The sequence below is a fragment of the Aethalodelphis obliquidens genome, unplaced genomic scaffold, assembly GCF_003676395.1.
Source record: "Aethalodelphis obliquidens isolate GAN/ISIS:26980383/991018 unplaced genomic scaffold, ASM367639v1 scaffold18, whole genome shotgun sequence".
NCBI classification, from domain to species: Eukaryota; Metazoa; Chordata; class Mammalia; order Artiodactyla; family Delphinidae; genus Aethalodelphis; species Aethalodelphis obliquidens.
Genome location: NW_020837962.1, coordinates 4,977,364 through 4,994,911, shown reverse-complemented (window position 1 = coordinate 4,994,911; position 17,548 = coordinate 4,977,364). Strand labels below are relative to the sequence as shown.

At 40.0% G+C, this 17,548-nt stretch overlaps 1 protein-coding gene across 5 annotated transcripts in view; it reads left to right on the top strand.

Annotated features, from left to right (window-relative positions):
• ATF7IP2 (activating transcription factor 7 interacting protein 2) overlaps window positions 1-16,313 on the top strand; it is a 75,735-nt gene extending 59,422 nt beyond the window's left edge. For 3 of the 5 annotated variants that reach the window (XM_027117426.1, XM_027117425.1, XM_027117430.1), the window contains 2 exons: window positions 14,077-14,162; window positions 14,764-16,313. In XM_027117426.1, coding sequence (XP_026973227.1) covers window positions 14,077-14,162; window positions 14,764-15,177 — 500 coding nt within the window. In that variant the 3' untranslated portion in view covers window positions 15,178-16,313. Of the gene's footprint in view, window positions 1-6,523; window positions 6,561-9,049; window positions 9,091-14,076; window positions 14,163-14,763 lie in introns of those variants that run through there. The other 2 variants (XR_003435089.1, XR_003435090.1) reach the window with 2 other exon arrangements.
• The last annotated feature ends 1,235 nt before the right edge of the window (window positions 16,314-17,548 follow it).

Below are 17,548 nucleotides of genomic sequence, written 5' to 3'. Positions count from 1 at the left end.
TTTCACAAATTTAGTTCTAATTAACCAGTTATAAAAAGGGTGTATAGATTCTCCTACAATTTGTAATTTTTAAAATTTATTTCTTATACAGCAGGTTCTTATTATGTTTTATACATATTAGTGTATATATGTCAATCCCAATCTCCCAGTTCATCCCACCACACCCCCCCACTTTCCCCCCTTGGTGTCCATAGGTTTGTTCTCTACATCTGTGTCTCTATTTCTGTCTTGAAAACAGGTTTATCTGTACCATTTTTCTAGATTCCACATATATGCATTAATATATGATATTTGTTTTTCTCTTTCTGACTTACTTCACTCTGTATGACAGTCTCTAGGTCCATCCATGTCTCTACAAATGAACCAATTTCATTCCTTTTTATGGCTGAGTAATATTCCATTGTATATATGTGCCACATCTTCCTTATCCATTCATCTGTCGATGGACACTTAGGTTGCTTCCATGTTCTGGCTATAGTAAATAGAGCTGCAATGGACATTGTGGTACATGACTCTTTTTTTTTTTTTTTTTTTGCGGTATGCGGGCCTCTCACTGTTGTGGCCTCTCCCGCTGCGGAGCAACATGACTCTTTTTGAATTATGGTTTTCTCAGGGTATATGCCCAGTAGTGGGATTGCTGGGTCATATGGTAGTTCTATTTTTAGTTTTTTAAGGAACCTCCATACTGTTCTCCATAGTGGCTCTATCAATTTACATTCCTACCAACAGTGCAAGAGGGTTCCCTTTTCTCCTCACCCTCTCCAGCATTTGTTGTTTGTGGATTTTCTGATGATGCCCATTCTAACTGGTGGAGGTGATACCTCACTGTAGTTTTAATTTGCATTTCTCTAATGATTAGTGATGTTGAGCAGCTTTTCATATGCCTCTTGCCCATCTGTATGTCTTCTTTGGAGAGATGTCTATTTAGGTCTTCTGCCCATTTTTTTATTGGGTTGTTTGTTTTTTTAACATTGAGCTGCATGAGCTGTTTATATATTTGAGATTAATCCTTCATCCGTTGGTTCATTTTCAAATATTTTCTCCTATTCTGAGGGTTGTCTTTTTGTTTTGTTTATACTTCCCTTTGCTGTGCAAAAGCTTTTACGTTTCATTAGGTCCCATTTATTTATGTTTGTTTTTATTTCCATTACTCTAGGAAGTGGGTCAAAAAAGATCTTGCTGTGATTTATGTCAAAGAGTGTTCTTCCTATGTTTTCCTCTAAGAGTTTTATAGTGTCCAGTCTTACATTTAGGTCTTTAATCCATTTTGAGTTTATTTTTGTGTATGGTGTTAGGGAATGTTCTAATTTCTTTCTTTTACATGTAGCTGTCCAGTTTTCCCAGCACCACTTATTGAAGAGGCTATCTTTTCTCAATTGTGTATCCTTGCCTCCTTTATCATAGATTAGTTGACCATAGGTGCATGGGTTTATCTCTGGGCTTTCTATCCTGTTCCATTGAACTGTATTTCTGTTTTTGTGCCAGTACCATATTGTCTTGATTACTGTAGCTTTGTAGTATAATCTGAAGTCAGGGAGTCTGATTCCTCCTGCTCCATTTTATTCCCTCAAGACTGCTTTGGGTATCCAGGGTCCTTTGTGTCTCCATACGTATTTTAAGATTTTTTGTTCTAGTTCTGTAAAAAATGTCACTGGTAATTTGATAGGGATTGCATTGATTCTGTAGATTGCTTTGAGTAGTATAGTCATTTTCACACTACTGATTCTTCCAATCCAAGCACATGGTATAGCTCTCCATCTGTTTGTGTTATCCTAGATTTCTTTCATCCGTGTCTTATAGTTTTCTGAGTACAGGTCTTTTACCTCCTTAGGTAGGTTTATTCCTAGGTATTTTATTCTTTTTGTTGCAATGGTAAATGGGATTGTTTCCTTAATTTCTCTTTCTGATCTCTTGTTGTTAGTGTATAGGAATGCAAGAGATTTCTTTGCATTAATTTTGTATCCTGCAACTTTACCGAATTCATTGATTAGCTCTAGTAGTTTTCTGGTGGCATCGTTAGGATTCTCTATGTTAGTATCATGTCATCTGCAAGCAGTGACAGTTTTACTTTTTTCTTCCAATTTGTATTCCTTTTATTTCTTTTTCTTCTCTGATTGCTGTGTCTGGGACTTAGAAAACTATGTTGAATAATAGTGGTGAGAGTGGACATACATTTGTTGTTTCTCATCTTAGAGGAAATGCTTTCAGTTTTTCACCATTGAGAATGATGTTTGCTATGGGTTTGTTGTATATGGCCTTTATTATGTTGAGTTTCCCTCTATGCCCACTTTCTGGAGAGTTTTTATCATACATGGGTGTTGAATTTTGTCAAAAGCTTTTTCTGCATCTATTGAGATCATATGGTTTTTATTCAATTTGTTAATATGGTGTATCACACTGATTGATATGCCTATATTGAAGAATCGTTGTATCCCTGTGACAAATCCCACTTGATCATGGTGTGTGATCCTTTTAACTTGTTGTTGGATCCTGTTTGCTAGTATTCTGTTGAGGATTTTTCCACCTATATCCATCAGTGATATTGGTCTGTAATTTTCTTTTTTTGTAGTATCTCTGGTTTTGGTATCAGAGTGATGGTGGCCTTGTAGAATAAGTTTGGGAGTGTTCTTTCCCCTGCAGTTTTTTGGAAGAGTTTGAGAAGGATGGGTCTTAGCTCTTCTCTAAATGTTTGATAGAATTCACCTGTGAAGCCATCCGGTCCTGGACAGTCCTGGACTTTGGTTTGTTGGAAGATTTTTAATCACAGTTTCAATTTCATTACTTGTGATTGGTCTGTTCATATTTTCTATTTCTTCCTGGTTCAGTCGTGGAAGTTTATATTTTTCTAAGAATTTGTCCATTTCTTCCACGTTGTCCATTTTAATGGCATAGAGTTGCTTGTAGTAGTCGCTTATGATGCTTTATATTTCTGCTATGTCCATTGTAACTTCTCCTTTTTCATTTCTAATTTTATTTTATTTTATTTACATCTTTACTGGAGTATAATTGCTTTACAATGGTATGTTAGTTTCTGCTTTATAACAAAGTGAATCAGTTATACATATGTTCCCATATCTCTTCCCTCTTGCCTCTCCCTCCCTCCCACCCTCCCTATCCCACCCCTCCAGGCGGTCACAAATCACCGAGCTGATCTCCCTGTGCTATGCGGCTGCTTCCCACTAGCTATCTACCTTACAGTTGGCAGTGTATATATGTCCATGCCTCTCTCTTGCTTTGTCAGAGCTTACCTTTCCCCCTCCCCATATCCTCAAGTCCATTCTCTAGTAGGTCTGTGTCTTTATTCCTGTCTTACCCCCAGAATCTTCATGACTTATTTTTTCTTAAATTCCATACATATGTGTTAGCATACAGTATTTGTCTTTCTCTTTCTCACTTACTTCACTCTGTATGACAGACTCTAGGTCTATCCACCTCATTACACATAGCTCAATTTCGTTTCTTTTTATGGCTGAGTAATATTCCATTGTATATATGTGCCACATCTTCTTTATCCATTCATCTGATGATGGACACTTAGGTTGTCTCCATCTCTGGGCTATTGTAAATAGAGCTGCAATGAACATTTTGGTACATGAATCTTTTTGAATTACGGTTTTCTCAGGGTATATGCCCAGTAGTGGGATTGCTGGGTCATATGGTAGTTTTATTTGTAGTTTTTTAAGGAACCTCCATACTGTTCTCCATAGTGGCTGTACCAATTCACATTCCCACCAGCAGTGCAAGAGTGTTCCCTTTTCTCCACACCCTCTCCAGCATTTATTGTTTCTAGATTTTTTGATGATGGCCATTCTGACTGGTGTGAGATGATATCTCATTGTAGTTTTGATTTGCATTTCTCTAATGATTAATGATGTTGAGCATGCTTTCATCTCTTTGTTGGCAGTCTGTATATCTTCTATGGAGAAATGTCTATTTAGGTCTTCTACCCATTTTTGGATTGGGTTGTTTGTTTTTTTGTTATTGAGCTGCATGAGCTGCTTATAAATTTTGGAGATTAATCCTTTGTCAATTGCTTCATTTGCAAATATTTTCTCCCATTCTGAGGGTTGCCTTTTGGTCTTGTTTATGGTTTCCTTTGCTGTGCAAAAGCTTTGAAGTTTCATTAGGTCCCATTTGTTTATTTTTGTTTTTATTTCCATTTCTCTGGGAGGTGGGTCAGAAAGGATCTTGCTGTGATTTATGTCATAGAGTGTTCTGCCTATGTTTTCCTCTAAGAGTTTGATACTTTCTGGCCTTACATTTAGGTCTTTAATCCATTTTGAGCTTATTTTTGTGTATGGTGTTAGGGAGTGATCTAATCTCATAACTTTTACATGTACCTGTCCAGTTTTCCCACCACCACTTATGGAAGAGGCTGTCCTTTCTCCACTGTACATTCCTGCCTCCTTTATCAAAGATAAGGTGACCATATGTGCGTGGGTTTATCTCTGGGCTTTCTATCCTGTTCCATTGATCTATCTTTCTGTTTTTGTGCCAGTACCATACTGTCTTGATTACTGTAGCTTTGTAGTATAGTCTGAAGTCAGGGAGCCTGATTCTGCCAGCACCGTTTTTCGTTCTCAAGATTGCTTTGGCTATTCGGGGTCTTTTGTGTTTCCATACAAATTGTGAAATTTTTTGTTCTAGTTCTGTGAAAAATGCCATTGGTAGTTTGATAGGGATTGCATTGATTCTGTAGATTGCTTTGGGTAGTAGAGTCATTTTCACAATGTTGATTCTTCCAATCCAAGAACATGGTATATCTCTCCATCTATTTGTATCATCTTTAATTTCTTTCATCAGTGTCTTATAATTTTCTGCATACAGGTCTTTTGTCTCCTTAGGTAGGTTTATTCCTAGATATTTTATTCTTTTTGTTGCAGTGGTAAATGGGAGTGTTTTATTGATTTCACTTTCAGATTTTTCATCATTAGTGTATAGGAATGCCAGAGATTTCTGTGCATTAATTTTGTATCCTGCTACTTTACCAGATTCATTGATTAGCCCTAGTAGTTTTCTGGTAGCATCTTTAGGATTCTCTGTGTATAGTATCATGTCATCTGCAAACAGTGACAGGTTTACTTCTTCTTTTCCAATTTGGATTCCTTTTATTTCCTTTTCTTCTCTGATTGCTGTGGCTAAAACTTCCAAAACTATGTTGAATAAGATTGGTGAGAGTGGGCAACCTTGTCTTGTTCCTGATCTTAGTGGAAATGCTTTCAGTTTTTCACCATTGAGGACAATGTTGGCTGTGGGTTTGTCATATATGGCCTTTATTATGTTGAGGAAAGTTCCCTCTATGCCTACTTTCTGCAGGGTTTTTAATCATAAATGGGTATTGAATTTTGTCAAAAGCTTTCTCTGCATCTATTGAGATGATCATATGGTTTTTCTCCTTCAATTTGTTAATATGGTGTATCACATTGATTGATTTGTGTATATTGAAGAATCCTTGCATTCCTGGAATAAACCCCACTTGATCATGGTGTATGATCAGTTTAATGTGCTGTTGGATTCTGTTTGCTAGTATTTTGTTGAGGATTTTTGCATCTATGTTCATCAGTGGTATTGGCCTGTAGTTTTCTTTCTTTGTGACATCCTTGTCTGGTTTTGGTATCAAGGTGATGGTGGCCTCATAGAATGAGTTTGGGAGTGTTCCTCCCTCTGCTATATTTTGGAAGAGTTTGAGAAGGATAGGTGTTAGCTCTTCTCTAAATGTTTGATAGAATTCGCCTGTGAAACCATTTGGTCCTGGGCTTTGTTTGTTGGAAGATTTTTAATCACAGTTTCAATTTCAGTGCTTTTGATTGGTCTGTTCATATTTTCTATTTCTTCCTGATTCAGTCTTGGCAGGTTGTGCATTTCTAAGAATTTTTCCATTTCTTCCAGGTTGTCCATTTTATTGGCATAGAGTTGCTTGTAGTAATCTTTCACGATCTTTTTTATTTCTGCAGTGTCAGTTGTTACTTCTCCTTTTTCATTTCTAATTCTATTGATTTGAGTCTTCTCCCTTTTTTCTTGATGAGTCTGGCTAATGGTTTATCAATTTTGTTTATCTTCTCAAAGAACCAGCTTTTATTTTTATTGATCTTTGCTATCGTTTCCTTCATTCTTTTTCATTTATTTCTGATCTGATTTTAATGATTTCTTTCCTTCTACTAACTTTGGGGTTTTTTTGTTCTTCTTTCTCTAATTGCTTTAGGTGCAAGGTTAGGTTGTTTATTCGAGATGTTTCCTGTTTCTTAAGGTAGGATTGTATTGCTATAATCTTCCCTCTTAGAACTGCTTTTGCTGCATCCCATAGATTTTGGGTCGTCGTGTCTCCATTGTCATTTGTTTCTAGGTAATTTTTTATTTCCTCTTTGATTTCTTCAGTGATCACTTCGTTATTAAGTAGTGTATTGTTTAGCCTCCATGTGTTTGTATTTTTTACAGATCTTTTCCTGTAATTGACATCTAGTCTCATAGCATTGTGGTGGGAAAAGATACTTGAAACACTTTCAATTTTCTTAAATTTACCAAGGCTTGACTTGTGACCCAAGATATGATCTATCCTGGAGAATGTTCCATGAGCACTTGAGAAAAATGTGTAGTCTGTTGTTTTTGGATGGAATGTCCTATAATTATCAAGTAAGTCCATCTTGTTTAATGTATCATTTAAAGCTTGTGTTTCCTTATTTATTTTCATTTTGGATGATCTGTCCATTGGTGAAAGTGGGGTGTTAAAATCCCCTACTATGAATGTGTTACTGTCGATTTCCCCTTTTATGGCTGTTAGTATTTGCCTTATGTATTGAGGTGCTCCTATGTTGGGTGCATTAATATTTACAATTGTTATATCTTGTTCTTGGATTGATCCCTTGATCATTATGTAGTGTCCTTCTTTGTCTCTTCTAATAGTCTTTATTTTAAGGTCTATTTTGTGTGATATGAGAATTGCTACTCCAGCTTTCTTTTCATTTCCATTTGCATGAAATATCTTTTTCCATCCCCTTACTTTCAGTCTGTATGTGTCTCTAGGTCTGAAGTGGGTCTCTTGTAGACAGCAAATATATGGGTCTTGTTTTTGTATCCATTCAGCCAACCTGTGTCTTTTGGTGGGAGCATTTAGTCCATTTACATTTAAGGTAATTATCGATATGTATGTTCCTATTCCCATTTTCTTAATTGTTTTGGGTTCGTTATTGTAGGTCTTTTCCTTCTCTCATGTTTCTTGCCCAGAGAAGTTCCTTTAGAAGTTGTTGTAAAGCTGGTTTGGTGGTGCTGAACTCTCTCAGCTTTTCCTTGTCTGTAAAGGTTTTAATTTCTCCATCAAATCTGAATGAGATCCTTGCTGGGTAGAGTAATCTTGGTTGCAGGTTTCTCTCCTTCATCACTTTAAATATGTCCTGCCAGTCCCTTCTGGCTTGCAGAGTTTCTGCTGAAAGATCAGCTGTTAACCTTATGGGGATTCCCTTGTGTGTTATTTGTTGTTTTTCCCTGGCTGCTTTTAATATGTTTTCTTTGTATTTAATTTTTGACAGTTTGATAAATATGTGTCTTGGCGTATTTCTCCTTGGATTTATCCTGTATGGGACTCTCTGTGCTTCCCGGACTTGATTAACTATTTCCTTTCCCATATTAGGGAAGTTTTCAACTATAATCTCTTCAAATATTTTCTCAGTCCCTTTCTTTTTCTCTTCTTCTCTGGAACCCCTATAATTCGAATGTTGGTGTGTTTAATGTTGTCCCAGAGGTCTCTGAGACTGTCCTCAGTTCTTTTCATTCTTTTTTCTTTATTCTGCTCTGCAGTAGTTATTTCCACTGTTTTTATCTTCCAGGTCACTTATCCATTCTTCTGCCTCAGTTATCTGCTATTGATCCCATCTAGAGTGGTTTTAATTTCATTTAATGTGTTGTTCATTGTTGCTTGTTTCATCTTTAGTTCTTCTAGGTCCTTTTTAAATGTTTCTTGCATTTTGTCCATTCTATTTCCATGATTGGGGATCATCTTTACTATCATTATTCTGAATTCTTTTTCTGGTAGACTGCCTATTTCCTCTTCATTTGTTAGGTCTGGTGGGTTTTTATCTTGCTCCTTCATCTTCTGTGTGTTTTTCTGTCTTATTTTGCTTATCTTACTGTGTTTGGGGTCTCCTTTTTGCAGGCTGTAGGTTCATAGTTCCTGTTGTTTTTGGTGTCTGTCCCCAGTGGCTAAGATTGGTTCAGTGGGTTGTGTCGGCTTCCTGGTGGAGGGGACTAGTGCCTGTGTTCTGGTGGATGAGGCTGGATCTTGTCTTTCTGGTGGGCAGGTCCACGTCTGGTGGTGTGTTTTGGGGTGTCTGTGGACTTATTATGATTTTAGGCAGCCTCTCTGCTAATGGGTGGGGTTGTGTTCCTGTCTTGCTAGTTGTTTGGCATAGGATGTCCAGCATCCAGCACTGTAGCTTGCTGGTCATTGAGTGAAGCTGGGTGCTGGTGTTGAGATGATCTCTGGGAGATTTTTGCCGTTTGATAGTATGTGCAGCTGGGAGGTCTCTTGTGGACCAGTGTCCTGAAGTTGGCTCTCCCACCTCAGAGGCACAGCACTGACTCCTGGCTGCAGCACCAAGAACCTTTCATCCACACGGCTCAGAATAAAAGGGAGAAAAAGTAGAAAGAAAGAAGTAGTAGAAGTAGAAAGAAAGGGAGGGAGGGAGGGAAGGAAGGAAAAAAGGAAAGAAGATAAAGTAACATAAAGTAAGATAAAATATAATAAAGTTATTAAAATAAAAAATAAGAGAAAAAAGTTTTTAAAAAAAGATGGATGGATAGAACCCTACGACAAATGGTGGAAGCAAAGCTATACAGACAAAATCTCACACAGAAGCATACACATACACACTCACAAAAAGAGGAAAAGGGGAAAAAATCATAAATCTTGCTCTCAAAGTCCACCTCTTCAATTTGGGATGACTCGTTGTCTATTCATGTATTCCACAGATGCAGGGTACATCAAGTTGATTGTGGAGCTTTAATCCGCTGCTTCTGAGGCTGCTGAGATTTCCCTTTCTCTTCTTTGTTCGCACAGCTCCCAGGGGCTCAGCTTTGGATTTGGCCCCGCCTCTGCATGTAGGTCGCCGGAGTGCGTCTGTTCTTCGCTCAGACAGGACGGGGTTAAAGGAGCAGCTGATTCAGGGGCTCTGGTTCACTCAGGCCAGGGGGAGGGTGGTCCATGGAGCGTGGGGGGAACCTGCGGCAGCAGAGACCGGCGTGACATTGCACCAGCCTGAGGTGAGCCGTGCGTTCTCCCGGGGGAGTTGTCCCTGGATCCCGGCACCCTGGCAGTGGCAGGCTGCACAGGCTCCCCGGAGGGGAGGTGGGGATAGTGACCTGTGCTCGCACACAGGCTTCTTGGTGGCGGCAGCAGCAGCCTTAGCGTCTCATGCCCGTCTCTGGGGTCCGTGCTTTTAGCCGCGGCTCGCGCCCATCTCTGGAGCTCCTTTAAGCAGCACTCTTAATCCCCTCTCCTCGTGTACCAGGAAACAAAGAGGGAAGTAAAAGTCTCTTGCCTCTTCGGCAGGTCCAGACTTTTCCCAGATTCCCTCCCAGCTAGCCGTGGTGCACTAACCCCCTGCAGGCTGTGTTCACACCGCAAACCCCAGTCCTCTCCCTGGGCTCTGACCGAAGCCCGAGCCTCAGCTCCCAGCCCCACCCGCCCCAGCAGGTGAGCAGACAAGCCTCTCTGGCTGGTGAGTGCCAGTCGGCCCTGATCCTCTGTGTGGAAATCTCTCCGCTTTGTCCCCCGCATCCCTGTTGCTGTGCTCTCCTCCGTGGCTCTGAAGCTTCCCCCTCCGCCACCTGCAGTCTTCGCCCGCGAAGGGGCTTCCTAGTGTGTGGAAACCTTTCCTCCTTCACAGCTCCCTCCCACTGGTGCAGGTCCGGTCCCTCTCCTTTGGTCTCTGTTTATTCTTTGTCTTTTGCCCTACCCAGGTGCCTGGGGGGTTTCTTGCCTTTTGGGAGGTCTGAGGTCTTCTGCCAGCGTTCAGTAGGTGTTCTGTAGGAGTTATTCCACGTGTAGATGTATTTCTGGTGTATCTGTGGGAAGAAGGTGATCTCCGTGTCTTACTCTTCCGCCATCTTCCCGGAAGCCTCTCTAATTTTATTGATTTGAGTCCTCTCCCTCTTTTTCTTGTTGAGTCTGGCTAAAGGTTTATCAATTTTATTTATCTTTTCAAAGAACCAGCTTTTAGTTTTATTGATCTTTGCTATTGTTTTCTTTGTTTCTATTTCATTTATTTCTGCTCTGATCTTTATGATTTCTTTCCTTCTACTAATTTTGTGTTTTGTTTGTTCTTCTTTCTGTAGATCCTTTAGGTGTAAGGTTAGATTGTTTGAGATTTTTCTTGTTTCTTGAGGAAGGATTGTATAGCTATCAACTTCCCTCTTAGAACTGCTTTTGCTGCATCCCGTAGGTTTTGGATCGTCATGTTTTCATTGTCATTTGTCTCTGGGTATTTTTTGATTTCCTCTTTGATTTCTTCAGTGATCTCTTGGTTATTTAGTAATGTATTGTTTTTCCTCCATGTGTTTGTGTTTTTTTACATTTTTTCCCTGTAATTTATTTCTAATCTCAAAGCATTGTGGTTGGAAAAGATGTTTGATATGATTTCAATTTTCTTAAATTTACCGAGCCTTGATTTGTGACCCAAGATGTGATGTATCCTAGAGAATGTTCTGTGTGCACTTGAGAAGAAAGTGTAATCTGCTGTTTTTGGATGGAATGTCCCATAAATATATATTAAATCTATCTGGTCTAATGTGTCATTTAAAGCTTGTGTTTCCTTATTAATTTTCTGTCTCCATTATTTGTCCATTGGTGTAAGTGAGGTGTTGAAGTCCCCCACTATTACTGTGTAACTGTCGATTTCCTCTTTTATAGGTGTTAACAGTTGCCTTATGTATTGAGGTGCTCCTATGTTGGGTGCATATATATTTAAAATTGTTATATCTTCTTCCTGGATTGATCCCTTGATTGTTATGTAGTGTCCTTCCTTGTCTCTTGTAACATTCTTTATTTTAAATTCTATTTTATCTGATATGAGTATTGCTACTCCAGCTTTCTTTTGATTTCCATTTACATGGAATATCTTTTTCTATCCCCTCACTTTCAGTCTGTATGTGTCCCTGGGTCTGAAGTGAGTCTCTTGTAGACAGCATATATATGGGTCTTGTTTTTGTATCCATTCAGTGAGCCTGTGTCTTTTGGTTGGAGCATTTAATCCATTCACGTTTAAGGTAATTATTGATATGTATGTTCCTATTATCATTTTCTTAATTGTTATGGGTTTGTTTCTGTAGGTCATTTTCTTCTTTTGTGTTTCCCACTTAGAGAAGTTCCTGTAGAGCTGGTTTGGTGGTGCTGAATTCTCTTAGCTTTTGCTTGTCTGTAAAGCTTTTGATTTCTCCATCAAACCTAAAGAGATCCTTGCGGGGTAGAGTAATCTTGGTTGTAGGTTCTTCCCTTTCATCGCTTTAAATATATCATGCCACTCCCTTCTGGCTTGTAGAGTTTCTGCTGAGAAATCAGCTGTTATCCTTATGGGAGTTCCCTTGTATGTTACTTGTCATTTTTCCCTTGTTGCTTTCAGTAAGTTTTCTTTGTCTTTAGTTTTTGTCAGTTTGATTACTGTGTATCTCAGCATGTTTCTCCTTGGGTCTATCCTGCCTGGGACTCTGTGCTTCCTGGACTTGGCTGGCTATTTCCTTTCCTATGTTAGGGAAGTTTTTGACTGTAATCTCTTCAAACAGTTTCTTGGGTCCTTTCTATCTTCTCCTTCTGGGACCCCTATAATGAGAATGTTGGTGCATTTAATGTTGTCCCAGAGGTCTCTTAAGCTGTCTTCATTTCTTTTCATTCTCTTTTCTTTATTTTGTTCCATGGCGGTGAATGCCACCATTCATCTCCCAGGTTACTTATCTGTTCTGCCTCAGTTATTCTGCTATTGATTCTTTCTAGTTCATTTTTCATTTCAGTTATTGTATTGTTCATCTCTGTTTGTTTGTTCTTTAATTCTTCTAGGTCTTTATTAAACATTTCTTGCATCTTCTCGATCTTTGCCTCCATTCTTTTTCTGAGGTCCTGGATCATCTTCATTATCATTATTCTGAATTCTTTTTCTGGAAGGTTGCCTATTTCCACTTAATTTAGTTCTTTTTCTGGGGTTTTATCTTGTTTCTTCATCTGGTACATAGTCCTCTGCCTTTTCGTTTTGTCTGTCTTTCTGTGAATATGGTTTTCGTTCCACAGGCTGCAGAATTGTAATTCTTCTTGCTTCTGCTGTCTGCCCTCTGGTGGATGAGGCTATCTAAGAGGCTTGTGCAAGCTTCCTGATGGAAGGGACTGGTGGTGGGTAGAGCTGAGTGTTGCTCTGTTGGGCAGAGCTCAGTAAAACTTTAATCTGCTTGTCTGCTGATGGGTGGGGCTGGGTTCCCTCACTGTTGGTTGTTTGGCCTGAGGTGACCCAGCACTGGAGCCTACCCGGCTCTTTGGTGGGGCTGATGGTGGACTCTGGGAGGGCTCATGCCAAGGAGTATTTCCCAGAACTTCTGCTGCCAGTGTCCTTGTCTCCACGGTGAGCCACAGCCACCCCCCGCCTCTGCAGGAGACCCTCCAACACTAGCAGGTAGGTCTGGTTCAGTCTCCTGTGGGGGTCACTGCTCCTTCCTCTGGGTCCTGATGTGCACACTACTTTGTGTGTGCCCTCCAAGAGGGGAGTCTCTTGTTTCCCCCAGTCCTGTCAAATTCTGCAGTCAAATCCCACTAGCCTTCAAAGTGTGATTCTCTAGGAATTCCTCCCCCCATTGCCAGACCCCCAGGTTGGGAAGCTGGACATGGGGCTCAGACCCTTCACTCCAGTGGATGGTCTCCTGTGGTATAATTGTTCTCCAGTTTGTGAGTCACCACCTAGCGGTTATGAGATTTGATTTTATTGTGATTGCGCCCCTCCTACCGCCTCATTGCGGCTTCTCCTTTGTCTTTGGATGTGGGGGTATCTTTTTTGGTGAGTTCCAGTGTCTTCCTGTCAATGAGTGTTCAGCAGTTAGTTGTGGTTCTGCTGCTCTCGCAAGAGGGAGTGAGCACACATCCTTTTACTCTGCCATTTTGAACCAATCTCTCATGCATCGATTCTCTTACAATTAAAAGCGTAAAATCATTACCTTTACAAAAACATATTTTAACACCAGTAAATAAAGCGATTAATAAGTTACCTTTGAAACAGTGTACAATCTCAATTATCCTTGTCAGTTAAAAGAAAAATACAAGTAAAAAATTTTATTGGGGGAGATTCTTAAAGTACGTTAAACAGTTATATCACTGCACACACAGTGGATTAAAAATGATTTTTGCTGCTTATTAGATATGTTCAAACTTCTGAAATTTTTAGCTGTCTGGTCCTATTACTTTCCAACATGGAGGCACTTTTCTTACTATCCCCATGATACTTTCCCCAGTTGTCCTCAAACCATTCTTGTGCCTACTAAACCTTCTTTCTCTCCCTCACACCCACATTTTCTCTATTTTCCTCCTTTTCTTCTTCTAACCATCTCTCTTTCTTCCATTCTCTCTTCTGTCTCTCCTCCCTTCCCCTCCCTTTCAGCAGTCCACAATTGATGTCTAATTCCCTCTAGGCTACCATGGGATACCTCCAACCCCAGCCTGCATGAGTTTTAGTTTGAATTCCCAGGCCTTGTTTGTATCACACATTCTTATAGGATTGTAAACAGTTCTGTGTTTGCAAACATCCTTGTTGACCTAACAGAGCAAAATCTGCCTCTAAGACTGCTAAGCAGGAATCCCTCTACCATGGGTAATTTTTCCTAGTTCCCAGTTGCATCATGACATTAGTGTTTACCTTGAGGAATTTTTGTCACATTAAAGAAAAATTCTCTATATTTGATACCTTTGCATATCAAAAGTTATCTTCTTATTTCACAGTTTTATAATTTTAGTTCACATTTAATTACTACCCAAGATGTAAACTACTGTTTGCTTTAAAGGCTATGGGACTGATTATTGTAGATACATTTTACTTTTAAACCTTCTGTTGTTCACAGAAAGTCCAGTATCCATGCTTGAGTCACCTACGAAAGCTATTTCAATCTCAAAAGAGACAACCCCAGAGGCACAAAATGCAGCCCAGGTACTGATATGAAATGTTCTGTAAGGGATATTCATTCCAAATTGAGTGGAAGTATCCATTTTACTCATAAAGAAACATTTGGGTTACATTTCATCTTAGAAAGCACTTTAATATGCTTTTTCAAATGTGCTATTGTGAGTCTACTTATTTACTCAATTAAAATAATTTAATTGAATTTTCCAGAAGCTACAGAATTAGAACAACTACATTTTTTAGTCCAACAAATTGGAAAAGATTTTTAAGAATAATAACCATTGTTGATGAAGGTGGATGGAAATGGGTGTTCTCCTACACTCACACTTTTCATGTTTGGGAACACAGGTTTGGAAATGAGATGGAATATTTCTCCAGAATGTCTGGGCCCTAACCCATTCTGGATTAGTGATATTCCAGAGTGTAGAGATCTTAACTCTTAAAGAAGCTTATGCTTGAAAGAAACTGGATCCAGCCTCACGTATCCTTGAAGCATCCTTTTGTTCTTATGATTTTGATAAATGGATTGAGGAATGGGAAATATATATTGTAGAACTGCAGTTAACCACTTAAAAAAAATCAGAACCCACCAATTCAGCTTGCTAAACTTTTTATAAATGTGTTTTAGGTTCTTGAATCCTTTGAGCACCTGCCACCTCTCCCAGAACTACCACCACTACTACCCGAACTGGTAGACAAAATCCGAGACACACTTCCTCCCCAGAAGCCTGAGCTCAAAGTAAAACGGGTGCTGAGACCCAAGGGCATTGCCCTGACTTGGAACATAACCAAAATCAATCCCAAGTGTGCCCCCGTGGAAAGCTACCACATCTTCCTGTGCCATGACATCCCTAATAATAAGATGAGCTGGAAGAAAGTTGGAGAAATTAAAGCTTTACCACTCCCAATGGCCTGTACTTTATCTCATTTTTTAACTTCCAACAAATATTATTTTACTGTCCAGTCAAAAGACATTTTTGGGCGATATGGACCATTTTGTGATATAAAATCTATTCCTGGGTTTTCTGAAAATCTTACCTAAAAGTAAGAAAAGTATTTGATAATTATATATTGTACTACATTTTTTTTTCATACTTCAGTTGTTTGTTTACAATGGTTCTCTAACCCTATTCAGTGTCTTAACGGGCCAGTTCAGATTGTGAACCCTTTATACAGGGACAGTCCTCTTCCCTATGTTGTAAGTGGCCTCTAGTTTCATGAATTTCTGATTTGCATTCAATAAATACTTCCAATGGATATGTTCTAAGACATACACCATCATGGACCCATGTCGCTAAGCTGTGTTAGTTATAATACATTCGGTAACTATGGAGCTGCTGCTTCTATCAGAAGCCCTAGGATGCAAGCAACCACTATTTCCTCTCTTGAATATCAGCTTTTGGTGACCTGCTTGTGGTCAGTATAGGTACAGGAAAATTCAGCTCTTTACTGAGGCCAGATCATCCTTGGGGGGCATCTACACCAAGATTTTATGAAAATATGTCTTCCCGTTCTGTTCAAATTCTAAGGGCTATTAATTTGTGCCCCTCCCTACTCCCCCCTTTTGTTTTAAGCCATGTCAATCATTTAGGGAAATAGTCTAGGTTTTCCCGAAATCGGTTTGTATACTTACATATGTAATAAAACTACTTAAACGTATGCTGTGTACACAAAAAATACAGTATCTCTTGTAAAATAAAAAATTACCCAACCTGCTATTTCAGTGGAGGAAAATGGAGTTGTCTGCCTTAGATTTAAGGCTTTAATTTGCTGATTCCCTAATGAGACCCTTTGCTTATTTCCTGGCTACCGTCATTACTTACAACATAACACTAAGGGGCTCCCATAGATGTCCTGCTTACCTCTGTCTGAGGGAACACTGATGTGAGCTGTGGCTCCTACAAGTAGCCCAAGAAACTTGACGGGTGAGCAGACTGGGTAAGTGTAAGTCAGTCCCTAATGGGACAAACCATGGATGAGTAATACTAGGACACTGAGAAAACAGAAAAATAACAGTTAGTGTGAAAGTCTGTTCAAGAGAGGCATTCTTTTCTGGTATATAGTGAAAGTTCAGGCCTCAGAGGCTCTGAGATTTAAAAAATTGAACAGGAATGGCTTTCCTTGGCATTTTGTGAATGCTGTCACATCTTCAGTCATAAATAAAGATGTTATTTTTCAGTCTCCTGTGTCTACCTTTTAAAACATTATGACTGAAAGAGCCAAATTCTGACCTGAATTTGAAGAGATGAGCTGCCCTCTGTGAGGTCCTATTTCAGGCTCGGAGCAGTGGAGGGTGTCCTGCAGCACAGGACACGGGCTTCACTTGAGGACAACTGCACCCTTGGGTTGGCATCAACTAGCCATTCACTCACTAAGCAAAGCCCAAAGCCAAGACTTTGGTGTGCATCAGCAGAGCGAAACTGCATCCCAACCAGCAGATCTTCTGGAATGTTGATAGGTATACAAGTCTTAAGCAAAAGAGCTCTTCACAATAGTAGAATGAGGAGGAACGCTGATAGCAAGCAAGCATCTTACAGCTGGTGGCCCAGAAAGCATTAATGTTTCTTGCCTTTTGGAGGGGCAGGAGCAAGATCCTCAACTGTTACCTATCAGGGACACCAGAAGAGAACCGGCCTGAGAACAAGACCCAGGACTGTACAGTTACATAGTACAAGGTAAACACCCCACCTCCACCCAGGAAACGTTTCATGCGCTTTTGGTGGGAAACCTTTATGCCTCCTTGAAGCAACAGAACCAAACTCCTGATTGATGAGCTAAAATTGAATATATTGAGAAAAGGCTGTGGGGCGGTTCCTGGAATCAGCAGGGAGCTGAGAGACTCTGGCTTGGAAAACAGGAAAGGGGAAAAAAAGATACTTTGCAACAAATTCCCATGAGGTTTCAAACCTGAGACAGTTTATGCAATTTATACCCCATAATGATATGTTAAGATATTTTCTGCCCATTTTAAAGAGTGGAAACAGGTCCAGGGAGCTTAGTTGGCTTGCCCGAGTCACAGAGACCCAGCCCATTCACATGCAGCGCCCTGGTCCTGGGTTCCGGCTGTATACACAGGCTGTGCGGCCTCGTGGGGACAATGGGCGGAACAGAAAGCCTTTCCCACTGTCCTTGCTGCCTTGTGGTTCCAGAATCAAAGCCCAGACACATATCAGATTGGCTTATCCTAGGGCATTTGTCAAAGCTGCAAGGTGAACAAGAAAGTAAACCTCTGGCATTTTTGGTCAGTGAGAGGTATACTCCGCTACTCTTGACACTCAGGGTAGGTGTAGTGGCTTTGGATGATGTCCATGTCGCTAAGCTGGAACTACCTTTCCAAGGATGTCCTTCCCTGGCTGGTTCAAGTTTAGCGTTGGTCACGAGACACTGCATGCAGTTTGGAGCAGAAGCAAAAC